Source organism: Anomaloglossus baeobatrachus, unplaced genomic scaffold (genome assembly GCF_048569485.1).
Source record: "Anomaloglossus baeobatrachus isolate aAnoBae1 unplaced genomic scaffold, aAnoBae1.hap1 Scaffold_2796, whole genome shotgun sequence".
NCBI lineage: Eukaryota > Metazoa > Chordata > Amphibia > Anura > Aromobatidae > Anomaloglossus > Anomaloglossus baeobatrachus.
Window position 1 is genome coordinate 86,474 of NW_027442276.1, and position 27,967 is coordinate 114,440.

At 48.1% G+C, this 27,967-nt stretch overlaps 1 protein-coding gene across 1 annotated transcript in view; it reads right to left on the reverse strand.

Annotated features, from left to right (window-relative positions):
* Positions 1-27,967, reverse strand: part of LOC142265962 (fascin-like) — a 101,065-nt gene that overhangs the window by 50,781 nt on the left and 22,317 nt on the right. The window contains exon 2 of the mRNA XM_075332292.1: positions 9,114-9,235. Within this exon, the coding sequence (XP_075188407.1) occupies positions 9,114-9,235 (122 nt within the window). The remainder of the gene's footprint in view (positions 1-9,113; positions 9,236-27,967) is intronic.

Sequence of the window (27,967 nt, forward strand, 5' to 3'; positions counted from 1 at the left end):
TGTCCAGCCATCATACCAATCATGAAGGAGATGGCTTATGTGTACCAGAGATGAATGTGCTTTGGTCACTTATGTGCATATCAACCCAAGAACAAAAAGGAAAAGGAAAATACCTTATGAAGATGCTGGGGGAAACTGGCAAGACTGTCGTTATCCACAGTGAAACGAGTACTGTATTAACATGGGCTGAAAGGGCACTCTGCCAGGAAGAAGCCATTAGTCCAAAAGAAACAAAAGCCAGATTAATATTTGCAAATGCACACAGGAACAAAGACCTTAATTCCTTTCTCACCTTTTCACTGGGGGACACAGACAGTGGGTATTATGATGTCTCCAGGGAGGCGTGACACTTTATTTGCAAAAGGGTTTTTTCCTCCCCCCACAGCATATACCCTAGCTAGGTAGGAAACTAGCTCAGTTTTTTCTAGTGTCAGCAGGGCGGCTGACATGTCTGGACTGAGCTCCACCAGAGGTGCCTCAGGCCAGCTTATATTGTTTTTATTTTTACTTTTTATTTTGTTTTCTTCTTATTCATTCTATCATTCTATTTTTGATAGGGGCAATACCAGGGTGCCCTGCCACCCCCGTTCCCCCTCGTGTTCGGGCAGAGAAAACCTGGCGTGTACAAGCAGTCAGTCTTCCCTCGCGCCCAAGTGGTCGGGTCTGCGTACCCCTCCAGGCTCCCTGGAAGCACCTCACACCAAGGTAGTTCCAGAGGGCTAAGCAGAGCAGAGGACCTGCTTCAGCCTTGAGCCAAAGATGCGTCCCTGAGATCCCTGCATCCATCACCAACGCGTCTTCAGAGCAGCTCTTACGGAGCCAGGAGCAGGTAGGGAGACGACGAGTCATCTGTCCCCTGCATCCAAACCGCCGCCTAGAAAGGCGCCGGTGGGCCGATGCAGGCCTTGATCCCGGGGAGCATCATTAATTTAGCCCCCGGCTTCGGCCTGCATTCTAGCAGCGCCCCCTCTCACTGCTCTGGAAGCCGCTTCCTCACTCAGGGGCAGCTCCTTTCCGATTGGCTGTCACGCTTAGTCCCAGCCCTGAGACCAGCCAGTCTCCGGGGCAGTCTCTCTCCTCCATGCTGCCAGGAACACTGGACGCCATTTTCCACGTGGGGAGCAGACTTGGGTGAGATCGCCTCCTTGGCTCTGCTTAGCGGTATATCGCTCTCTAGCGGTGTGTGCCTGCTGGCTAGCGGTGTATAATCAGCTATTAGCGGTATATACTGGCTCTGCCTGCAGGTATATGCCGGCTGTTTGACAGTATATGCCATTTTGCTACGGTATATACCGGCTGTGCATAGCAGTTACTTTATAATACTGCTAGTGGCTCCTCACTCATAACTATCCCTATAGGGCTGTAGGACTCTATTGCTGACATGCGTAACCGCAAGGGTGATAAACCTTCCCAGGCGTCCTCTACGGACCTGTACTATGCCTGTACCACCTGTGGACGCTCTGTTTCTAATGGCCGAAGCTATCCACTATGCCGGGGCTGAGATGCCCCTTCTACCGTGTCACAACAGACCCTGTTGCCGGACCAGGATGCCGTGCAGTCTCTGGATTCTGCTCTGGCCACTGGCCAGGCAGCACCCCCGTCTGATGATGTAATGCCTGCATGGGCTCTTCTAATGTCTAAAAGGTTAGATGACCTTGCCGCTCAGATATCCCAGCCGTCCTCAGGCTCCCACAGCCTTCCCCCGGCCCAGCTCCCTCAGAGGAGCCCGCCTGCTTCGTCTGGTCCCTCTTCCCCAGAACGTAAAAAGGCTGTTTCCAAAAGGCACCATTGCGCCTGTCCTCACCTATTGTACCATCACCCATTCCCTATAGACTGTGAGCCCTCGCGGGCAGGGTCCTCTCTCCTCCTATACCAGTCTGTCTTCTACTGTTAATGATTGTTGTATCTATACCCTCTTTCATTTGTAAAGCGCCATGGAATAAATGGCGCTATAATAATAAATAATAATAATAATTGCGACCTCTACGCCTCATCCGACTTGGACGATAGTCAGTCTGACCGAGGTTCCGTGACCTGTAGTAGTCACGATTCTCAAGACTCTGATTCAGATGTCTTTTCTGAGTCTAGGCATATAGAAGACACTAATTTTGGCTGTCAATCACACTCTGTCGATCTCTAATCAGCCTCCTGACCTGACTTCTCAGTCGGCAATCAAGCGGGCCAAGAAGCCTCCTAAATCCTTTGCTCAGGATCCGGTTTTTCGGCAAATTATATCTAAACAGTGGGATCACCCTGATAGAAGGTTTAATAAAAAACCCTTCTCTTTATTCGCTTATCCCTTTCCCTCTGAAATGGTTAAGCCCTAGTCAGTACCCCCCGTTGTGGATCCGCCAGTATCCACATTGGCTAAACACACGGTCATGTCTGTTTCAGACAACGCGTCTCAAGAACTCGTCCGACCGTGCAGTTGATGCTGTGGTCAAATCTATTTTCCAGGCTTCTGGCTCATCTCTTCGCCCCCTGTTTGCCTTAACATGGGTCGCGAGAGCTATGGGTGTGTGGAGCAAGAACCTACGCAGGATGCTTTGCTCTTGTAATATTCTCCCGGCAGCTTTTGAGACCCTTGATTTGTTCTCTCTAGCCTATAATTATTTTCTTCACGGCTCCCTAGATGCAGCTAGTTTATGAGCCCTATCGGCGGCCAATGCGGTCTTTGCCCGCAGAGTCCTTTGGCTAAAAATATGGAATGCGGACAGTGCCTCCAAGAAATCCCTGTCCCCTTCCATGGCCTGCGTCTGTTTGGAGAATCCCAGGACAAACTCATGTCTGAGACGACGGGTGGTAAAAGTACCATTCTACCTCAAAAGCGGCCTATATCCAGGAATTTTAAAAAATCTCCTTGGCACAGGCAGTCCTTTCGGCCTGCCCCCCAAAAACCATCAGCCCAAGGATCGTCCCAACGCTCAGATCGAGGATCCGGTCCCTCAAGGGGCTCTTCTTGGCGTTCCCACTCCAAGCAACCTAAACCCAAAAGAACCTCACTCTGTACAGGCCCCCTCAGCATGACGCCAGGTATCCCTCAGATCCGACTCCTGTTGGAGGGCGGCTTCTACTTTTTCGGGATATCTGGCTAGAGCACACTCACGATGCTTGGGTTCGAGAAATCGTCACCTCAGGTTACAAAAGATCGATTTCCATTCCCTGCCGGCCAACAGGTTTCTGCGTTCTCGTCTTCCAAAGTCCAAAACGCAAAGCCAGGCCTTATTTCAGGCCATAAGCAAACGTTATCATTCCAGTACCCCTGGAACAGCGCGGCAAAGGTTCTATTCAAACCTTTGTCGTTCCCAAAAAAGATGGCTCTGTCCACCCTATCTTGGACCTCAAACGGCTGAACAAATTCGTACGGATTCGAACTTTCCAAATGGAATCATTGAGAGCAGTGCTAGCCGCCATGGAACCTGGAGAATTCCTAGCTTCCATAGACGTTTAAGATGCTTATTTACACATTCCCATATGTGTCTCATCAATGGTTCCTTCGCTTTGCCATAGGACACCATTTCCAATTCAGGGCCCTCCCCTTTGGGCTGGCCACTGCGCATCGGGTCTTCACAAAGGTCATGGCGGCAGTCATGTTTATTTTACACCCCAGAGGCATCCTGGTCGTTCCATTGGACGACCTTCTTGTCAAAGGGAGCTCTCCACGTTTGCTCAGAAAGCGTGCAGATTTGCCTAGACACGCTGTCAAGGCTAGGGTGGCTTATCAACTTCAAAAAGTCATCCCTCATTCCTCATCAACGCATCACCTTTCTAGGTATGATGATAGACACGGCTCAGTCCCGGGTTTTTCTTCCAGAGGAAAAGAGATCTTCCCTGATCCGGGCCGCCCAATCCCTCCGCTCTCGCCGTCACACATCCCTTCGGAATGGAATGAGAGTGTTAGGCAAGATGGTGGCGGTCATAGAAGCAGTGTCCTTTGCCAAATTCCATCTGCGCCCTCTACAACTGGATCTTCTATCCTCCTGGGACAAGAATCCAGCTTCCCTAGACCGGTCAGTCCGCCTATCTCAGTCTGCGCTCAGCTCCCTCGTCTGGTGGACTCAAGCCTCATCCCTATCTCAAGGGAAGTCCTTCCGCCCGGTCCACTGTCAAGTAGTCACGACGGATGCCAGCCTGATAAGCTGGGGGGCGGTGTTTCTCCACCACACTGTTCACGGACGCTGGTCTCCTTCCGAGCGCTCCCTGCACATCAATGTTCAGGAGATCAGAGCCATATTTTTGGCCCTTCAGAATTTTCAACCCTTACTATTGGGCCTCCCTGTTCGGATCCAGTCAGACAATGCCACGGTCGTGGCTTACATCAACCGTCAGGGAGGAAATCGCAGCAGGGCAGCGATGAAAGAAGTATCCAGGATTCTTCTTTGGGCAGAGATGCACATTCCCATTATTTCAGCTGTCCATATTCCGGGGGTAGACAACTGGGCCGCAGACTTTCTCAGCAGGCAAGGTCTAGCGGCAGGGGAATGGTCCCTCCACGACGAAGTGTTCCATCAGATTACTCTTCGTTGGGGACTCCCAGATGTGGACCTCATGGCTTCTCGGATGAACGCCAAAATACATCCCTTCATATCCCGGTCGAGAGACCCGCTAGCGCTTGGCTCCGACGCTCTAGTCTTTCCGTGGTCGCAGTTTCGCCTACCCTACATCTTCCCTCAGTTTCCTCTCATTCCGAGAGTAAATCAAGAAAATCACCACCGTTTACCTGGACACATAGGTTTTCTACCTTTCTGATCCCTGCCACTGCAGGTTGATCAGTCTTTTGGTCCCTGCCATTGCAGGTTGATCATTTGTTTTTGGTCTCCCCTGAGGAACTCTTGCCATTTAGAGGGAAACGCATCGGGAGGACGTTCTTGTTTGTTTTTGCATGGTTGTGGGGCAGACAGCTCATTTGGGTGCTGCCCTTGTCAGGGAGGAAGCACAATCACGGGGCACAACAGGGGTTAGTACATAATCTCCCAACGCCTTACCCCGGTTCTTCCAGCCTGTGACCAACTCTGGATCGCTGTGTCTTCTTACCCTTGGAAAACATCTGGGTGAGATCATTCTAATATGTAGCCAAATTGGCACTAATCGCACTATTATGAAAATTAATATCGATTTTATTGATTATATATATTAAAAGTTAAGTTTATAGTCCCCGCTATTATCTTTGTATATTGGACTATTGGGCACTATCTTTCTGTTAGATTCTGCTATTATACTGTAATCAAGAAAATCAAAGCGGAGGGAATCCCGGTGATCCTCGTGGCCCCGGACTGGCCCAGGAGAGCCTGGTACCCAGAGCTTCTCCAACTGCTCGGCGACACTCCCTGGCGTCTTCCCGACCGCCCGGATCTTCTGTCGCAAGGTCCAATATTCCACCAGAATACAACACAGCTGCATTTGACAGCGTGGCGCTTGAATCCTTGATTCTAGCAAAATCAGGTCTTTCTTCTAAGGTAGTTCATACCATGCTTAATGCTTGAAAGCCCTCCTCCGCCAGTATCTACCACAGGACCTGGAAGACCTATCTTTCCTGGTGTGACCATCATAATCGGTCGCCCCTTACCTTTTCAATCCCTAATGTTCTTGCCTTTCTGCAAGACGGTCTGGACTTGGGACTAGCTCTCAGTACCCTTAAAGGACAAGTTTCTGCCTTGTCAGTATTTTTCCAGAAGCGGCTGGCTTCTCGCCCTCAGGTCCGTACCTTTCTTCAAGAGGTCACTGTAGAGATAAAAATATAGCGCATATGAGAAGCACCCGTGGAGTGATTTCTGTATATTTATATTATAGAATTGCTCACCTGGTTAGGTTGTGCGCCCTCGCACAACCCCGGTGTTAGATGTATAATTCCTCTGGGGGATAAGGGACTGTCTCAGCTGGCGTTATCCGTTGTTTTGCTGGGTGGATCCAGGTTTGTTGCCGCTGCTGGCTTCAGATTGACCGACTTTTTGAATCCTGGAGCTCTGTGCGGACCTGTGTCCTCCCGCTGTTAGTTCAAATGATCTGATGGATTCTATTACTCACAGCAGCTCTACCCGGATTCCCTTATGGGAGTAGGCATATAGAAAAAAAGATTCCGGTCTTTGTGAGCGCTAGTAATAGATCTTTGGTCTTTGATCTTTTAAGAAATTTGGCTTTATTATTAATAACATAAAGCTCTTGTATTAACACAATGCGTTTCAGCAAGATACACTTGCCATCCTCAGGTGACACTGTGTATATGTGTGTGAGAATACACACACATATACACAGACGCCAGGTACACACAGCGTACAGCCATATATACATCTACTTACATAATCACCAGTTTTGTCTGTTCTCCTATTCCGTCATATAGTGTAAACACACTCATAGCACACAGGGGAGACACCACATAGTGATCACAGCTCAAGAAACACCACCAGATACCAATATACAGCACACAACAAGAAAGACAGTGCACAGGGGTGAGAGAGGTCAAATGACGCAACACATACAATACACAAATGCAGAGGAATGACATACAACAGATATATTGGAAAGCGCAATCAGTGTGACACATATCCACTGCTCCAGTCAGCACCACTAAGCATAGATAGATCTTCATTTCACCTCACTACCGATGCGATAGCATCGGGCCTATTTCTAGTATTACAATAACCTCCTGTACATAAAGGTGATTCGATAACATCAACGTTTGTTTGGACTCTATTGCAACATCCGCACGGCTTGAACAAATAATATTCCTAGTTTGCTCAATATCATTATAAATGATATAAATTGATATATGTAGTCAATGATTGTGCATTATAACCTCCTGGCACATTATATTACAATTATTGGCCGAAATACATAAGCTTATTTTCCAGCCTATTTAGACTACCGTATTTTTCGGACTATAAGACGCACTTTTTTCCCCCCAAATGTTGGGGGAAAGTGAGGGGTGCGTCTTATAGTCTGAATGTAGGGCATGGCTGCGAGGAATGAGGGTGCTGCGGTGGAGCAGGTCATCGCTGGCATGAGCAAGCTGTAGCAACGCCTACCGTGACCACGTGGGCCCGCTCAATTCATATGTATGCATCCTCCCGCCAATTATCTCTCAGCACTGAAGCCGGCGCTGACAGGTGGGCTGAATCATGGGCAGGGGTGCGAGCATAATTAACACTCGGCCCGCGTGATCACCCCTGGCAACTACAGCCTGGAGTGATTACGTGTGGCTATATTCACTACCCCACGCGCATCATCATCATCAGCACGGGGAGTAGTGAATAAATATACTCACCGGCCACAGATCCCTGCAGCATCACAATGGCCTCCTGTCTATCTGCCCGTTGATGTGTGTGGAGAGCGTCATCCCTGTGCTCACCGCTCTCCACACACATCAGCAGGTAGGCAAACAGACAGGAGGTCATCGTGATGCTGCAGGGAGCGGTGACCGGCTCCACACAGGTAGTGGCGCTGCTGCTGGCACAGACAGGAGGACGAGCAATGCTGCGTGGAGTGAGAAAAGGTCAGTATAAACGTTTATTTTTTCTCTGCCACAGGATGCAGGCCATATAGCAGGATTGGGGTATATAGCAGGATGGGGGTATATAGCAGGATGAGGGACATATATACAAGGATGGGGATCATATACAAGGCAGGAAGATCATTACCAGGATGGGGTACCTTAGTAGAGAATTTGGGGACGTTACCCCCATAACAGTGTCAGCAGCAGATCCTCGTCCCATAACAGTGTGTCATGACCACATTTTTTGCTTAAAATTTTATTTTCCTATTTTCCTTCTCTAAAACCAGGGTGCGTCTTATGGTCCGGTGCATTTTATAGTCCAAAAAATATAGTAAGTCCACAGAGCCCACCTACAGCTATCTCCATACATGGTTAATATATGTGCTCCATCAATAGATTTCTCCTAATCGGAGCTGTGTATCAAATAAACAAACAGTCAGGGGTTTTCAAGTTGCTAAATAAATGACGTAATCCATACTGCAGTATAGTTGTTTGCAGTAACTATATCTATGCGGTTATTTAGTACATACTGATGTGCGAGGGATAGTCCCATTAGCTGTGCCTCACGCTCCTGATGAATTTATATCAATTATTATGGCACTGTGCAAATAAGAATATTGTTTTTTTGTGCAGGCCATACGGATATTGCAATAGAGTCCAAACAAACATTGAGGTCATCTGGTCACCTTTATGTACAGGAGGTTATTGTAATAAGTAGAGGATAAAAGATGAATTGATATATACTAGTGGATTTATATGGAACAGGGATAGTCCAATATTGTCACATTAGTTACCTCATTTGCATTTTGAAGCACCCTTTAAACTTTTTAATGTAATGTGTTGTATTGTTATTTAATATACATTCATTTGATATAATAAAGCAAATGATTTTCTCAAAATGATTTTGAGTAAATTGTCACATTAGTAGTCTCTAAATGCCATTTTTTCCCAGTCTACTTGTTTTATTCAATAGCAGCCGTCTGTTTCTATGTACTTAGAACAGTTCTCTGGAGGAGGTGGCACCTTAGGAGTGTGAGGAAGTGTGGTCACTTGGGAGAAGTGTGCTACAGCAAATTCATGCAGAAGACCAAGTCTTAACACTCCTCTCTTTTTGCTGTGCCAGTGTTTGTGTTCTTATGGTGCCATGAGAGAAGCAGGATAAATCACAAGATTCACCACAGTGGAACTCAAGAGAAGTGCTGGAAGCTTGTAAGGGGTTTGTGGCAGCAAAACCAAGTGACTGCAAGAAATTTTGAGTAAACGCCTTAGGTGCTGGCCCCTCCACAGAGAGAATCCATACTCTGTCTCGGAGTATGGATGTCAGAAAGCTTATTTGGAAGCCAAAAGCAGACATGGAACCTAAACGCTGGATTCACACATCGGTGTTTTGCAGTGAGTGTAGACCAGGATCCACAGCCCACAAAACATGGATGGGTGAGGCCAGTCTAATGGAAAGTGCAGCCAGATGAAAGTGGCCTAATTAGTGACAAGATGGAGATAATGCATATATCCAACAGGAGGAGGGAAGAGGAGTGGGGGGTGGGGGGGAGCAGTAATAGTTTACAAAGCAGTTTTTTTCCCTTTTAAAAAAAAATAAAAAAAATAAATGAAGAAAAATGCTCACCACTAGAATCCACAGATGCAGAGAGCTGACCATTTTTTTTGGCAATCACAAATTTTCCATTTGCAGCTTTCAAAGTAATCCGCCGATCACACCACTCCATATTAAAGTAACAACTGTCATTTCTGGAAAAAGGAAAAAAAAAAATTATTCATACGCAGATATCATTTACATTTGTTTGGTTCCTTAGTACATCCAAAATGATACATTGAGAGCCACCTTGTAAATGTAGCTTGTGCCTGTCCCATTAAATATTACAGAACACGTGCAAAGACTTGGCAAGGTGCAATAGATGCAACATCACCAACACCTTCAGGATATGCAGGTAAGGGTTGCTGCTTTATATACAGTTAGATCCAAAAATATTGGCACAGTGACCGAATCGCCTTGACTTTGGCTCTATATGCAGGGCCGGATTATAGGCGGGGCAGGCGGGGCTCCAGCCCAGGGGCCCCCACCAAAAGAGCTTCTAAGGGGGCCCCCACCACCAGGGCCATACTTGTCAGCATTTTTTTTTTCTTCACACCCTCTCCCCCCTCCGTAAAGACAGTCTAATAAATCAGCTGTGTTTTCGGAGGGGGGAGTGTGGGCCGGTGCACCGGCATGTATTTGTATCTGCGTCTTTAAGACGCAAAAACAAACTGCGGGCACAGGACGCTGAATGACCCCGGAAGTACCAGTGCTTGGACTTCCGGGGTCAGAGGTGTGCCAATGAGCTCCCTGCTATGTGCTGTGGCCGTCATGGGCGTACCCAGCGAGGGGCGGGGGGGCACCTGCCCCCCCCCCCCGAAGCAGGGGCACGGTGTAATGGGCCGCTGTATGTGCAGCCACGCTCCTCCGCAGTGTGTGCATGCAGGCCCGACACACTAGCTGCAGCAGGAGGCAGCGCTGTGCTGTGCCGGCTCTGCTGTGTGCTGTGTGCCCGCATGCACACAATGCAGAGGAGCGTGCCGGAGCCGGTGCTCGCAGCTTCCTCCTTCCTATTCAAATGTATTTGCGTCTTTCAGACGTAAATACATTTGAACAGCGCGCCGGGACTGGGCCCCGCCCCCGACGTGCAGCAATGTGATGAGATCAGCACCATGCTGACGTCATCACAGTGCTGCGGGCGCCGGCACACAGGGGAGATCAGATGGTAAGCGCTCTATGAAGGAGCCGAAGAGACAGGTTTAATTAATGATGATGAGTGGGGAGGGGCTGAGGACACAACGGGGAACATCTGTGAAGGAAGTGGAACACAGCTTTGTGGCAGGCAGAGGAGGAGTACTGTATTCCGAGGGAGGGGGGGGAGGCAGGAGTGTGTAGGGATGGGGCAGTGTGTGTAGGGATGGGGCAGTGTGTGTAGGGATGGGGCAGTGTGTGTAGGGTGTGATGAGCGTTGCATTGTATTGTGTGTGTGGGGAGGGGTAATGGGGGGGTGCATTGTGTGTGTGTGTGTAGAGGTGAGTGTGTGTGTGGAGTTATGGGGGGTGCATTGTATTTGAGTGTGTGTGTAGGGGGTGATGGGGGGTGCATTGTGTGTGTGGGGGTGTGTGTGTGTATAGAGGTAAAGGGGGGTGCATTGTGTGTGTGGGGGTGTGTGTGTGTGTAGGGGGTGATGGGGGTGCATTGTGTGTGTGTAGGGGGTGATGGGGGTGCATTGTGTGTGTGTGTAGGGGTGATGGGGGTGCATTGTGTGTGTAGGGGGTGATGGGTGGTGCATTGTGTGTGTGTGTTTGTAGGGGGTGATAGGTGCATTGTGTGTGTAGGGGGTGATGGGGGATGCATTGTGTGTGTTTCTGTGTGTAGGGGGTGATGGGGGATGCGTTTGTGTGTGTGTGTGTGTGTGTGTGTGTGTGTGTGTGTGTAGAGGTAAAGGGGGGTGCATTGTGTGTGTGTAGGGGGTGATGGGGGGTGCATTTTGTGTGTGTGTGTAGGGGTAAAGGGGGTGCATTGTGTGTGTAGGGGGTGATGGGGGGTGCATTGTGTGTGTGTGTGTGGGTGTGTGTATAGAGGTAAAGGGGGGTGCATTGTGTGTGTGCAGGGGGTGATGGGGGTGCATTTTGTGTGTGTGTGTGTGTGTGTAGGGGTTGATGGGGGGTACATTGTGTGTGTGTGTGTGTGTGGGGGGGGGGGGTGATGGGTGGGCGCATTGTGTGTGTCAGAGCTGTGTGTGTGTGTGTCAGAGCTGTGTGTGTGTGTGTCAGAGCTGTGTGTGTGTGTGTGTGTGTGTGTGTGTGTGTCAGAGCTGTGTGTGTGTGTGTGTGTGTGCGCGCGTGCGTGTGTCAGAGCTGTGTGTGTAAGAAGCAGTCTGTGCAGCCCCCCAGAACTATATGGGTACCCCAGAGCGCTATGTCACCTATCCCAGTAATGAGTACACCACCAGAGCTGTTTGCCACTCCAGTAACGTCTATGCCCCCTGCCCCTCCTGTAATGTATATATTGTAGCCCCCAGCCCCTCCTGTGATGTATATACAGCAGTGCTGTCAGTGTGCAGTCATGTCTGTTAGTGACAGCCATCGTGAAACGCAGCCACATGTCCTAAAGGAGCTGGATGGAAACAAGCGGGAGAGGTGAGTGAGGCTGCTGGCGACTTCCCCATATTAGTACCTGTAAGGGCTCATGCACACGTAACTGCTGAATATTCTGCAGCGATTTGACAGCACATGTGAGCGTCAAATCGCTGCAGAAACACTGCATAATGGATGCAGTTTTTCTTTACAAAAAAAGCCGATTTCATGCGCTATGGCTGCTGCCCCCACCGAAGACAGAGGGAGCTGCATCCATAGCGCACGGAATAATTGGACATGCTCATTTCATGAACTCACAGATTTGGGTCAACATTTTAGCACCCAAATCGCTGCGTTCATAAAAGCAACGTGCGCACGTGGCATGCACAATCTACATAGATCGTGCTGGGGATGCAGGACGCATGCATTTACACAGTGCTATACGCAGTGTAAATGCATGGAATTACGCAACGTGCGCACGAGCCCTAATGCGTCTGTGTCTGCATATATGTCAGTGTATATGACTATGCATATATTTGTCTGTTTATATGTATTTTTCTGAATTTGTCTTCAAATATGTATATGTACGTATGCCTATATTTGTATGTGCGTGTCTGTGTGTGGATGGGGTCCACTGAGACTCTTTCACCCGGAGGCCCCAAAGACCTGGAGCCGGCCCGGGCTGCCTTGACATTGGGATCAATAAAAAATATGTGAGTAAGGTTCTGTACGCACGTTGCGTATTTGCATGCAGTTACGCATGCGTCCTGCGTCCCCAGCACATTCTATGAAGATTATGCAGGAGCCGTGTGCACGTGGTGTATTAGAGCGCAGCGATTCGGTGCCAGAAGCGCTGCGTTCTAAGAAGTGACATGTCACTTCTTTCATGTGCTTTGGATGCAGCCCCTGCTCTGTCTATGGGAGGGGCTGCACTCAGAGCGCATGGAATTGGCTTTTCATTACGGACTCTTTCTGTAGCGATTTGAAGCGCACGTGTGCTGTTCAAATTGCTGCAGAAATTTCTGCAGAGACAAACGCAACGTGCGCACATAGTTTAACTCTACTATCTGTGTATAAGTGACGGCTGTGAGTTATCCTGGACTGTATCTGTATTGTAGTACTGTAAATCTGAATGTGGCAGAACAGGATAAGATAAATGTTCATTGGATTTATATCTAAATGCTGTGGTTCGCGCTCTACTGTTATGGCTAAAAATGTTAACGTTATGGGGCCCCCACCAGATTTTCTGCCCAGGGGCCCCCACCAACCTTAATCCGGCCCTGTCTATATGCCACTTTTTCTTTTTTTTATTTGAAATGAAACAACTGAGATGCAACTGAAATTTAGACTGTTGGGGTTAATTAACCCCTTCACTCCCATGCAATTTTCTGGTTTTTTTTTTCCCCCCCTTCCCTTCCAAGAGCCATAACTTTATTTTCCCATTAATTATTATTATTTATTATAGCACCATTTATTCCCTGGCGCTTTACATGTGAAAAGGGGTATACATAATAGGGACAAGTACAATAATCAAACAATACAAGGCACAGACTGGTACAGGAGGATAGAGGTCCCTGCCCGCAAGGGCTCACAGTCTACAAGGGATAGGTGAGGATACAGTAGGTTAGGGTAGAGCTGGTTGTGCGGCGTTATATCAGACTGAGTGTTACGGCAGGTTGTAGGCTTATTAATATAGCCATAATCATATTAATATAGCCATATGAGGGTTTTGGTTTAATTTTTTGTAGAACGAGTTGTACTTTTGAATGACATCATATTGTACTGGAAAACGGAAAAAAAAATTCCAGGTGAGGAGAATTTGCAAAAAAAAAAAATAAGAATTAAATTGAAATTCCAGATTTTTTTTTTTAAATTATGTTCACTATATAGTAAAAGACCAGGCATTATTAGCACCAGCTATGTGCTGTGAAGCGTTGTCCAATCAACCTTGCAGAAATAGCTCTGTACACTTCAGAATTCATCCAGCTGCTTCTGTCTTCAGTCATATCATCAATAAACACTAGTAACCCAGTGCCATTGGAAGCCAAGCATGTCCGTCCACCACACTGCCTCCAACATGTTTTACAGAGGATGTTATGGGCTTTAGATAATGAGCCGTTTCTAAGCCTTCTCTCTTCTTCCCATCATTCTGGTAGACATTGAGCTTAGTTTTATCTGTCCAAAAAATGCGGTTCCAATACTGGGCAGCTTTAGATGTTTCTTGGAAAAGTCTAATCTGGCCTTTATTTTATCCTTATTTTTTATTCTTTATTCTTTTATCCTTTTATTTTTACCCTTCAGCCCCCAGCCTGTTTTCACCTTAAAGACCCGGCCATTTTTTTCAATTTTAACCAGTGTCACTTTATGATGTTATAACTCTGGAACGCTTCAACGGATCCTGGCGATTGTGACATTGTTTTTTCGTGACATATTGTATTTCATGTCAGTGGTAAATTTAGGCCGATATGTTTTGCGTTTGTGAAAATTTCGAAAATTTGGCGAAAAGTTCGCAATTTCCAAAATTTGAAATTTTATACTCAAATCTTGAGGTATGTCACAAAATAGTTACTAAATTACATTTCCCATGTGTCTACTTCACACCAGCACAATTTTCGAAAAATATTTTTTTTTCTATTCGGAAGTTAGAATGGTTCAAAGTTAAATCAGCAATTTCTCATTTTTCCAACAAAATTTACAAAAAATTTTTTTTTTTTTTAGGTACATCACATCACATTTGGAGTGATTTGAGAAACCTAGGCGACAGAAAATACCCAAAAGTGACCCCATTCTAAAATCTGCACCCCTCACTGTTTAAAACCACATCCAAGAAGTTTATTAACTTAATTAAATTTTTAAGTTTATTAAATTTTTTCCTTCTACATTGCTTTGGTTGCTGTGAAGCTCCTAAAGAGGAGCTTCACAGCAACCAAAGCAATGTAGAAGGAAAAAAATTTTTTTTTTTTTGTACACAAAAAGTAAGTTACTTTAGCGATAAAATTTTGCATTTTCACAAAAGTATCAGGAGATACTTTTGTGAAAATTGTGCAATTTCTCCTGAGTACACAGATGCCTCATATGTGGTGGAAATCAATTATTTGGGCGGACGGCGGGGCTCAGAAGAGAAGAAGCGCCATTTCACAGCAAAATTGGTTGGAATTATTAGCAGACGCCATGTTAGGTTTGGAGACCCCCTGAGGTGCCTAAACAATGGAGCTCCCCCACATGGAGAGAGGGAGTGGGGGGGACAAGCAGATCAGGAAGGGTGAGAGGTGGGGAAGGGGGCAGCAGATGAAGAGGTTGGGAGAGAGCAGGCAGCAGATCAGGGAGGGTGAGAGAGGGGGCAGCAGATCAGGGAGGGGGGCAGCAGCTGATGAGGGAGAGCAAGCAGCAGATCAGGGAGGGTGAGAGATTGGAGAGAGCGGGCAGCAGATCGGGGAAGGCGAGATGGGAGAGAGCGGGCAGCAGATCGGGGAAGGTGAGATGGGAGAGAGCGGGCAGATCGGGGAAGGCGAGATGGGAGAGAGCGGGCAGCAGATCGGGGAAGGTGAGATGGGAGAGAGCGGGCAGCAGATCGGGGAGGGTGAGAGATGGGAGAGCGGGCAGCAGATCGGGGAGGGTGAGAGATGGTGGAGGGGACAGCAGATCGGGGAGGGTGAGAGATGGTGGAGGGGACAGCAGATCGGGGAGGGTGAGAGATGGGAGAGAGCAGGCAGCAGATCAGGGAGGGTGAGAGGGGGCAGCAGATCAGGGAGGGGGGCAGCAGCTGATTGAGAGCAAGCAGCAGATCGGGGAGGGTGAGAGATGGTGGAGGGGACAGCAGATCGGGGAGGGTGAGAGATGGGAGAGAGCAGGCAGCAGATCAGGGAGGGTGAGAGGGGGCAGCAGATCAGGGAGGGGGGCAGCAGCTGATTGAGAGCAAGCAGCAGATCGGGGAGGGTGAGAGATGGGAGAGTGGGCAGCAGATCGGGGAGGGTGAGAGATGGTGGAGGGGACAGCAGATCGGGGAGGGTGAGATGGGAGAGAGCGGGCAGCAGATCGGGGAGGGTGAGAGATGGGAGAAAGCGGTCAGCAGCTCACAGAGGGGGACAGCGGCTGATGGAGAGCGGTGGCAGAGAGGGGGCTGCAGCAGATGAGATCGGCGGCGGTGGCAGCGGATCAAGGGCAGGGGCTTACCAGGGCACTTGCAGGGATCACTCTCCTCAGCCTCCAGAGACGCCGGAGTGAAGCTGAGGGGAGCTGTCTCCGGCCCCAGATCCACGGTGATTGGAGAGATCGGTGACAAGGCCGGTCTCTCCAATCAGAGCTGGGGTCAGGTGAAGCAGCGATCACCCAGTTCCAGCCAAAGATCAGTGCTATAGCTGCACAGATCATGGCTGGATTTCAAGGTTTCAGTCATTTTCAATGGCTGAAACATTACAGTGGCTGTGATTGGCTGAGCGGCGTTCGTCAGCCAATAACAGCCTCCGTAGGCCCGGGGTGAGGCACCACCTCTCCTGAGGTCAGGCTGAGGTCGCCTCCTTCCCGAATCTAGGGTTTGTGTGAAACGGTCGCACTCATCGATCACACTCACTGGGTAAGTCATGGGTCATTAAGTACCATGTCACCATGGGTCGTTAAGAGGTTAAAAAGGGAATCTGTCACCAGGTTTTTGCTACATAATCTGATAGCACTATAACACAGAGCAAGCGATTCCGGCGGTGTATCCCTAACTGGGTTGCTTGGTGTAGTTTTCATAGAATCTCTCGTCTCATGGCGACGTAGCAGAGGAGAAAGAATCATAGAATGGTAGAGTTTGCAGGGACCTCAAGGGCCATTGGGTCCAACCCTCTGCAAGTGCAGTTTTCTTAAATCATCCCAGCTATATGTTTATCCAGCTTCTGCTTGAAGATTTCCATTGATGGAGAGGCTCACAACCTCATGTGGTAGCCTGGCCTGTTCCACTCTCCGATTGCCCTCACTGTCAGAAAGTTTTTCCTAAATGTCTAAGGCTGCTTTCACACATCCAATTTTTGCTGTGCGGCACAATCCGGCTCTTTGCAGAAAAAAACGCAACCTTTTGTCTTGCTACCGGTTGCGTTTTTTCCGCATAGACTTTCATTAGTGCCGGATTGTGCCGCATGGCCTTGCGTTCGGTCCGGTTTTTGCCGGATGCGGCATATTTAGCCCATGCGGCGGCCGTATGGAACGTTTCCTGGCACGTTTTTTTGTCCGGTGAAAAAAGCCGCATCCGGCCAATGCGGCGCTTTTTCCAATGCATGCCTATGGACAATGCGGGGGAAAAAAAAAAAAAAAAAAAAAAGCATCCGGCAGCCGCATGCGTTTTTTTCGCCGCATCCGTTGCATAGGTTTTAGAGCCGGATTTAGCCGCACTGCTAAAACCAGATGTGTGAAAGCAGCCTAATCTGATTGCCCTCACTGTCAGAAAGTTTTTCCTAATGTCTAATCTGAATCTCCTTCCTTTAAGGCCTCTTTCACATGTCCGTGCCTCCATTATGTGTATGGCCAGTTCTCACACGTACTGGAGACACGTGCACACTTAGACCCATTAAAAACAATGGGTCTGCGCTCACGTGCGCATTCTGCCATGGACCGTGTGTACATGTGGAGCATACGTGTGCCCGTGTGCTCCACACGTAGACATGTCCACGTTTTCTCCAGCATCACGGGTGTCACACGGAACCCAAACGGGTCACACGGATGAGTTCTGTATGACACGCGCCGGAGAAAATGCATGCATCTTCGAAAAAAAAACCCAAAACAAACCACACTTTACTCACCTTCTCCAGCCCTCCTATCTCTGCCGCTGTTGTCACTTGCTGCCGACCGCCGCTCATTATGCTAATTGAATATTCACTTCGTTGTGGCCGGAAGCAGCAGCAGAGGGGAGTCGGCTGGACCGGAGAGCGAAGATCAGCACCACGGACAGCGACGCCAGGGACAGGTGAGGAGAAAATTACATTTTTGTGTACTCACCGTAAAATGTCTTCCTTGGAGCCTTTTCATTGGGGGACACAGACAGTGGGTATTATGGTGTCTCCAGGGAGGCTTGATACTAGATTTGCAAAAGTGTTAGCTCCTCCCCCCACAGCATATACCCTAGATAGGCAGGAAACTAGCTCAGGTTGGTGTAAAAGCAGTAGGAGAAGGACAACCAAAACCACAAGGGTGGGAGCTGTGTCCCCCAATAAAAGGCTCCAAGAAAGACATTTTACGGCGAGTACACAAAAATGTCCTTTCCTTTCTCGCCTTTTCATTGGGGGACACAGTGGGACGTCCCAAAGCAGTCCCTGGGTGGGAACTGAACTATTAACAGTGTATAACATCAGACGAAGAGCTGACTAACAACTGCAACTGCAGTGAACACATATCAACACTGTCAACAAATGGAGCAGTGGCCACTTATAAATGGGACACTGCCGCCTGAAGGACTTGTCTTCCAAGAGCAGCCTTCTGAGAGGACGAAAAGGGCATCGGACTTGCGCAACGGCGCTGTTCTGGAGATGTAGATCCGCAGAGCCCTGACAAAATCGAGTGTGTGAAGGGCTTTCTCAAAAAGAGTGGACCGGGGCCGGGCAGAATGACGGCAACACAATGTCCTCGTTCAGGTGGAAAGAGGATACGACCTTCGGAAGGATGGCGGGGGAAGGCCGAAGGACCACCTTACCATGATGGAATATCAGGTAATGTGAGCGACAGGACAGAGCTGCCAGTTCGGACACTCTCCTGATCGAGGCAATAGCGACTAAAAAGGCAACTTTCCAAGACAGCCGTTGAAGAGAGATTTCTCTCAAGGGTTCGAAAGGAGGAAGCTAAAGAGCTCCGAGAACCAAATTCAGATCCCAGGGATCTAAGGGGTGACAATAAGGGGGGGACCAAATGTGTCACCCCTTGAAGGTACGGACCCGAGGGCGAGAAGCCAGCTGCTTCTGGAAAAAAAATTGACAAGGCAGAAACTTGTCCTTTAAGGGTATTGAGAGCAAGACCAGAGTCCAGACCATCTTGCAAAAAGGCAAGAACATTAGGGATTGAAAAGGTAAGGGGCGACCGATTATGATGGTCACACCAGGAAAGATAGGTCTTCCAGGTTCTGTGGTAAATGCTGGCGGAGGAAGGCTAGCGAGCATTAAGCATGGTATGAACTACCCTGGAAGAAAGACGCGATTTGGCTAGAATCAAGAATTCAAGCGCCACACCGTCAAATGCAGCTGTGCTGTATTCTGGTGGAATATTGGACCTTGCGACAGAAGATCCGGGCAGTCGGGAAGACGCCAGGGAGTGTCGCCGAGAAGGTGGAGGAGCTCTGGAAACCAGGCTCTTCTGGGCCAGTCCAGGGCCACGAGGATCACCGGGATTCCCTCCGCTTTGATTTTCTTGATTACTCTCGGAATGAGTGTGAACGGAAGTAAAACATATGGCAGGCGAAACTGCGACCACGGGAGGACTAGAGCGTCGGAGCAGAGCGCTAGCGGGTCTCTCGACCGGGATACGAAGGGATGTACTTTGGCGCTTAGCCGAGACGCCATGAGGTCCACATCTGGGAGCCCCCAACGAAGAGTGATCTGATGGAACACCTAGTCGTGGAGGGACCATTCCCCTGCTGCTAGACCTTGCCTGCTGAGAAAGTCTGCGGCCCAGTTGTCTATCCCCGGAATATGGACAGCTGAAATAATGGGAATGTGCATCTCTGCCCAAAGAAGAATCCTGGATACTTCTTTCATCGCTGCTCTGCTGCGATTTCCTCCCTGACGGTTGACGTAAGCCACAGCTGTGGCATTGTCTGACTGGATCCGAACCGGGAGGCCCAGAAGAAAGGGTTGAAAGGTCTGAAGGGCCAGAAATATGGCCCTGATCTTCAGAACGTTGATATGAAGGGATCGCTCTGGGTGAGACCAGCGTCCGTGAGCAGTGTGGTGGAGAAACACCGCCCCCCCCCCAGCTTAACAGGTTGTGACTACGTGCCAGTGGACAGGGCGGAAGGACTTCCCCTGAGATAGGGATGAGACCGGAGTCCACCAGACGAGGGAGTTGAGCGCAGTCCGAGATAAGCGGACTGACCGGTCTAGAGAGGCTAGATTCTTGTCCCAAGAGGACAGAAGATCCAATTGTAGAGGGCGCAGATGGAATTGGGCAAACGACACGGCTTCCATGACTGCTACCATCTTGCCTAACACTCATCCCACTCCGGAGGGATGTGTAACGGCGGGAGCAGAGGGATTGGGCGGCCCGGATCAGGGAAGACCTCTTGTCTTCTGGAAGAAAAACCCCGGGCCTGAACAGTGTCTATCAGCATACCTAAAAAGGTGATGCGCTGATGAGAAATGAGGGATGACTTGTTGAAGTTGAGAAGCCACCCTAGCCTTGAGAGCGTGTCTGGGCAAATTTGCACGCTTTCTGAGCAAACGTGAAGAGAGCTCCCTTTGACAAGAAGGTCGTCCAAATAGGAAACGACCAGGACGCCTCTGGAGTGTAAAATGGACATGACGGCTGCCATGACCTTTGTGAAGAACCGAGGCGCAGTAGCCAGTCCAAAGGGAAGGGCCCTGAATTGGAAATGACGGTGTCCTACGGCAAAATGAAGGAACCGTTGATGCGATACACATATGGGAATGTGTAAATAAGAATCTTGAATGTCTATGTAAGCTAGGAATTCTCCTGATTCCATAGCAGCTAGTACTGCTCTCAATGACTCCATTCGGAAGGTCCGAATCCGTACGGACGTGTTTAGCCTTTTGAGGTCCAGGATAGGACAGACAGAGCCATCTTTTTTGGGGACGACAAAGAGGTTTGAATAGAAACCTTTGCCGCGCTGGTCCAGGGGCACTGGAATGAAAGTTTGCTTTTTGCACAGAGGCTATGGCCTGACATAAGGCCTGGCTTTGCGTTGTGGACTTTGGAAGCCAAGAACGCAGAAACCTGTTGGCCGGTAGGGAATGGAAATCGATCTTGTAACCTGAGGTGACGATTTCTCGAACCCAAGCATCGTGAGTATGGTCTAGCCAGATATCCCGAAAAAGCAGAAGCCGCCCTCCAACAGGAGTCGGCTCTGAGGGGTACCCGGCGTCATGCTGAAGGGGCCTTCGCGGGGCGAGGTCCCTTGGGTTTAGATTGCCTGGAGTGGGAACGCCAGGAAAAGTCCCTTGAGGGACCGGATCCCCGATCTGAGTGTTGCGACGACCCCTGTGATGGTTTTTGGGGGGCGGGCCGAAAGAACTGCCTGCGCCAAGAAGACTTTTTAAAATTTTTGCATACAGGCCGCTTTTGTGGTAGAATGGTACTTTTACCACCCGTCATCTCAGATATAAGCTTGTCCAGGGATTCTCCAAACAGACGAAGACCCTGGAAGGGAGTGTGGACAGGCATTTCTTGGAGGCACTGTCCGCGTTCCATATCTTTAGCCACAGGACTCTGTGGGCAAAAACAGCGTTGGCTGCCATTAGGGCTGACAAACTAGCTGCATCTAAGGAGCCGTGAAGCAAGTAATTAGAGGCTAGAGAGAACAAATCAAGGATCTGAAGAGCCTCTGAAGGAATATTGCAAGAGCGAAGCAACTTGCGCAAGTTCCTACTCCACAGACTCCTAGCTCTCGCCACCCAAGTGAACGCAAACTGGGCGCAGAGGAGCCTGAAGCCTGGAAAATAGATTTGACCACAGCATCAACTGCGCGGTCGGACGAGTCCTTGAGAGACGCGGTGTCTGAGACAGACATAACCGTGTGTTTAGCCAGCCTGGATACTGGCGGATCCACAACGGGGGGTACTGGCCAGCGCTTAACCAGTTCCGATGGAAAGGGATAAGCGAATGAAGAGGAGGATTTTTTATTAAACCTCCTATCAGGGGGATCCCACCGTTTAGATATGATTTGATGAAAAATCGGATCCTGGGCAAAGGACTTATTAGGCTTCTTGGCTCGCTTCATTGCCGACTGTGAAGTCGGGTCCGAAGGCTGATCAGAAATCGACAGAGTGACAGCCAAAATTAATGTGTCTTCCATATGTCTAGACTCAGAAGGGACATCTGAACCAGAGTCAGAGTCTCGGGAATCGTGACTACTAAAGGTCACGGAACCTGAGTCAGACTGATCATCGTCCGAACTGGGTGCAAAAACCTAAAAAAACATCACTATGGGGAGATAAGGTATGCACACCAGTGACTATGTAAGGGGAATACATGAAATAGCAGAAACTGCTGTGTGAATACGGACTTGAAAAATCCAATAGCTATATGTAAGAGTGAAAATGTGAAAAATGGAATCTGCATTACTGCCATGAACATATGAATCAAGAGAAATTTAGCTACTGAATTGATCAATACAATAGAGCTCCAACACTACGCCAAAGTATTTCTCTACGTTGGGGTCCCTAACTTGTGTGTGTCCTCTCAACCACACCTATTGCCAATCCATATCATACGCATAAATAGCCTGGGTCTCAGCTTCCCATACACGGTAAGTTTTTTAACTGCATGAGAGGACACATACAAGCTAGGGACCCCAACGTAGAGAAATACTTTGGCGTAGTGTTGGGGCTCTATTGTATTGATCAATTCAGTAGCTAAAATTTCTCTTGATTCATATGTTCATGGCAGTAATGCAGATTCCATTTTTCACATTTTCACTCTTACATATAGCTATTGGATTTTTCAAGTCAGTATTCACACAGCAGTTTCTGCTATTTCATGTATTCCCCTTACATAGTCACTGGTGTGCATACCTTATCTCCCCATAGTGATCATCGTCCGAGTCGTACGAGACGTAACGGTCGCAATGGCGCCTTTTGGAGACAGCCTTTTTACGTACTGGGAACGAGACACCAGACGAAGGCGAGCTCACCTGGGGGAGCTGAGCCGGGGGGGAGGTTGTGAGAGCCTGTGGAAGGCTGGGATATCTGAGCGGAGAGGTCATCTAACCTCTTTAGACATTAGAAGAGCCCAGGCAGGAGTAACGTCATCAGACTGGGGTACTGCCTGGATAGTGGCAGCTACCTTGGTGTGAGGTGCTTCCAGGGAGCCTGGAGGGGTACGCAGAGCCGACCACTTGGGCGCGAGGGAAGACTGACGGCTTGTGCACGCCAGGTTTCCTCTGCCCGTACACGGGGGGAACGGGGGTGGCAAGGCACCCTGGTATTGCCCCTATCAAAAATAGAATGAATAAAAGAAAAGAAAAACAAAATAAAAAGTAAAAATAAGCTGGCCTGAGGCACCTCTGGTGGAGCTCAGTCCAGACATGTCAGCCTCCCTGCTGACACTAGGAAAAACTGAGCTAGTTTCCTGCCTAGCTAGGGTATATGCTGTGGGGGGAGGAGCTAACACTTTTGCAAATCTAGTGTCAAGCCTCCCTGGAGACACCATAATACCCACTGTGTCCCCCAATGAAAAGGCGAGAAAGGAAGTTCCCGTTCTCAGTGTGTTATCACGGATAACACACGTAGAACACACGTGTGCCATACACACGGCACACCGAGGGCAATACGCACCTTTGACATGTCCGTGAAAAACGTGCGTGATTTTCACGGACGTGTAAAAGAGGCCTTAGTTTCATCCCATTGCTTCTTGTACTTCCTTGTGCTAATAAGAATAGGGTAGTTCCCTCTGCACTGTGACTTCCTTTCAGATATTTGTAGATCGTTATTAAATAAGTTGTCCAGTACCAAATCAGATTTTTTTTTTCCTCAAAAATCTTGCTAATATGTGCTGTGAGGTGTGCATTTTTAACATGGATTTTTCAAAATAGTCAAAAGCTAGATAGACTGGATAGACAATATATTGATAGATGGATGTGCAACAAATATATAAAGTCCCAGCCACCCTGCACATTGTAAGCTTGCACCAATTGCCTTTCATGTGGCATTAAGGGGTGTTTAGCCTTGATTTTAGCCCCAAATTAAAGGGAACCCCGTCAGGTGCGATATGCACCCAGAACCACGAGTAGTTCTGGGTGCATATTTCTAATCCCTACCTAACTGTTTTTGTATCTAGTAGCATACATAAAGAGATCTTTAGAAAAAGCAGGGACTAGTCGCAAAGACTTGATTTCCACTGGCTAGTCGGCCCCTTAGCATGTTAAGTACATCCCTGTTGGTGTGCTAATGTGGCGCCCCTGACCTGGTCAGGCACCACAGAGTACCGCACCCATGCTGGGACAGTGCTTCCAGGTAATTACAAAAGGCCAGAATGAGGTGTGTACACAGACACGTAGTAACCAGGTCTCCCACACCTTGAGAGGGGACCCTTGGGCCAGGGCTGTGGAGTCGGTAAGCCAAACCTTCGACTCAGACTCTGACTCCTCAAATTCTCTTGCACCGACTCAGACTCCGGCTCAGACTCCGGCTCCTACATATATTGCTTATAGTTAGGTGAAAAATTTATTGTAGTACACCACGGGGGAACACTATTCTCCTTAAGGAGACTTTGCAAGCCAGTCTGGCTGCCAGGTAAGGGGACTTATAGCTGCAATGCCCCTAAAATTCCACGGGGGAACACTATTCTCCTTAAGGAGACTTTGCAAGCCAGTCTGGCTGCCAGGTAAGGGGACTTATAGCTGCAATGCCCCTAAAATTCCACGGGGGAACACTATTCTCCTTAAGGAGACTTTGCAAGCCAGTCTGGCTGCCAGGTAAGGGGACTTATAGCTGCAATGCCCCTCTGGGAAATATTCAAATTGTCTCTCCAGTAAAGGAGACAAACTCTAGCACAGCGCCACCTATTGGAAGTAGCGATCCTAAAAGTCACAAGTGGATTTTCGACAATCCTTTGCAATATGACTCAGGATATATAAGCCAGATCAGAATCCCAATTTGCAAAGGATTGTCGAAAATCCACTTGTGACTTTTAGGATCGCTACTTCCAATAGGTGGCGCTGTGCTAGAGTTTGTCTCCTTTACTGGAGAGACAATTTGAATATTGTAGTACATGAATATGTGTATGTGAACATCAGACATTTAATAATTTTTATGATACAATAATCAAGATATTTGGATAGAACATAAAATATATTTATTGGAATACAACTTTAGAACACAAAAAACTGTAATAAATTGTAAATATGTAATATATATGTAATCTACTGTATATTACATAGTGTATCTTGTGTGTATATACACTGTATAATATACATATATATACACATACATATATATATATATATATATATATATATATATATATATATATATATATATATATATATATATATATATATATATATATATATATATATATATATATATATATATATATATATATATATATATATATATATATATACACACACACACATACATACATACATACATACATATATATATATATATATATACACACATACACATACATTATATATATTACATATTTACAATTTATTAGTTTTTTGTGTTCTAAAGTTGTATTCCAATAAATATTTTATGTTCTATCCAAATATCTTGATTATTGTATCATAAAAAGAGTTAAATGTCTGATGTTCACATTGTACTACAATAAATTTTTCACTTAAATATAAGCATTATACTAAATATTATTTAGTAAAATATTCAGCACATTCTGCATTGCACTCCTGTCCCCAATTTATTATATATTTTAGGAGTCGGAGTCGGTGCATTTTATACCGACTCCGACTCCACCAAAATGAGCTCCGACTCCACGACTCCGACTCCACAGCCCTGCCTTGGGCAGCCCTGAAAAGGCTAGCTTTCAATTCAAAGCAAGGTGTGTAGTGGAGAGGCTGGAAGCTAGATGCAGTGGCAGGCAGAAAAGGAGGATGAGCAAGCCAGACTGGAGCAGTGTACAGAAGTTGCTGAAGGAAGCAGACGTACAGCCACGCTAGCCAGACCCTACATGTGTGGTAGCTGTTAGCGGGGGGAGTACAGTGACCAGAAAGTCAGCCTGAAAGACACCTGAAGAGAGGCAGTCGAGTACGGGGATTGCTGGTGACTCAGCACGCACAGGGAACAGGTCCCTAGAGCGGACATCCATCTACTGATCTGCTAAACCTACCAGTGAGGGGACTAGAGAGAAGGTGTTGAGGGCGGACAATGGAGAGCCTTGCAGAAAGAGATCCGAGTCATTCTGAGGAAGCAACAGGTAAACGAGATTGGTGGTGAAATTGGTAATGTACGGGTGATGGATGCTAACCCCATTGTGATACCCCCACGGAGTGAAATGATGATGTGGTGTAGAGCAGCGGTAGGTCTCAGAACACTGTCTGACAGCCAGAGGGGTAGTTGACGTACACAAGGGACGAGTATCTGTACGAGTGCTGAACTGTGGGGAGGAGGAAGCCAGACTACCAAGATACGCTACCATTGCCAAACTGTTTACTTGCCCAAATGACGCTATCCAACCTGTAGGTCCCCTGACACAAGCTGACTCCACAGAGGACGAGACCTCCCAAAAACAGCTAGAGGACTGGTGCCAAAAACTCCATGTGGGGACTGACTCTACACCCACCTACCAGAAACAAGGGGTTCACCGGGTCATGCAGGAATACAAGCAGGTCTTTAGTAAAAACCCACTAGACTTTGGTAGAATCAGAGGGGTACAACATCACATATCGACAGGCAGTCATCCTCCCATTAAGGAAAAACATAGGCCTATACCACCAGCCCATTACCAGCGCACTAAGGAAATGCTGAAGGACATGAAAGAGGCAGGAGTCATCAGGGACAGTTGCAGCCATTGGGCAGCTCCCCTGGTCCTGGTGAAAAAGAAGGATGGCACAATGAGGTGGTGTGTGGACTATAGACGGATAAATCAGATAACACACAAGGATGCCTACCCTTTGCCACGGATAGAGGAATCCCTCGCTGCCTTAAAAGCTTCTAACTACTTTTCTACCCTAGATCTCACTAGTGGCTACTGGCAAGTATCTGTAGCAGAGGAAGATCGGGAGAAGACGGCCTTCACCACTCCCATGGGCCTTTGAGTTCAACAGCATGCCATTTGGACTTGCAACGCCCCTGGGACCTTCCAGAGGTTGATTGAGACTGTCTTGCTCTACTTGGATGACGTCATCATGTACGCCAAGACCTATGAGGACCACCTGAAACACCTGGCTGAAGTCTTTGAAGCACTATCTCAATATTGGATTAAACTGAAAACATCTAAGTGCCATTTACTGAAGCCGAAATTCAAATACTTAGGTCATGTGGTCAGTGCAGAAGGAGTAACACCAGACCAGGAGAAGGTCAGTGTCATCCAGAAATGGCCCACAACCGTCCGGGAGATACGTCAGTTCTTTGGCTTGGTAGGCTACTACAGAAGGTTCATCAAGGGCTATACGAAGATGGCGGCGCCTTTACAAGAGCTCTTAGTAGGCCAAGCAAAGAAGGGAAATACCTCTGGCCCCCCATTTCACTGGGGAGAAGCAGAAGAACACTCCTTCAGACAAATGAAAGGGGCCCTGACGGATGAAGAGATTCTAGCCTACCCTGATTAGAGTACCATTTGTACTGTATACAGATGCCAGTACTGTGGGACTGGGAGCAGCGCTTTCCCAGGTACAGAAAGGCAAGGAACGTGTGATCGCTTACGCCAGCAGGAAGCTCCGGCCTACTGAAAGAAACCCAGAAAACTATAGTTCATTCAAGCTAGAGTTCCTGGCCATGGTCTGTGCTATCACAGAGCGATTCAAGCACTACCTGGCAGCCGCCAAATTCAGAGTCTTCTTGGATAACAACCCCCTAATCCACTTAAATACTGCTAAATTGGGTGCCATGGAGCAACGTTTGGTAGCCCGGCTAGCAAATGATTTTACTGTCAAGTATCGAGCTGGTCGTAAGAATGGCAACACAAATGCTCTGTCAAGGATGCCTCACTTAGCAGACGAAGGTGAAGATGTAGATTACCTTGAAGAGATTGAGCTGCCAGCGTTCTATCGCCGGGGAGCCAACCAGTGTCAGCAGTCACACACCAGCCGCCAAGAAGTGATCCTGAATCTGCTAACTCACTACAACTGGAAGGAGACTCAGGAGAATGATCCAGCAGTCGGCTTGATGAAGAAGCTGATCACTTAACCTGGCGCCAGCCTTGATTCAGAAGCCCCACCTGAAGCACAGCACTTGTGGAGAGAGGGGGGTCAATTATTCATCTACCAAGACAAACTCTACAGGAGCATCATTGACCCGAAGACGCATGAGAAGCTGTGGTAGGCGATTGTACCACAGAAGGATACACGGATGGTGCTGAAAGCCTATCACAATGGCACAGGCCACTTTAGTTGGAAGAAACTGGAGGCACTACTTAAAGAAAGATTCTACTGGGTGGGCATGAGATCTGCCCTGGAGAAGTGGTGTAGAGACTGCGGTCCCTGCAATCTCAGGAGAAAAGACCATCACAGCCAGAGAGCACAGCTCCAACCGATCCAAACCAAACGACCCC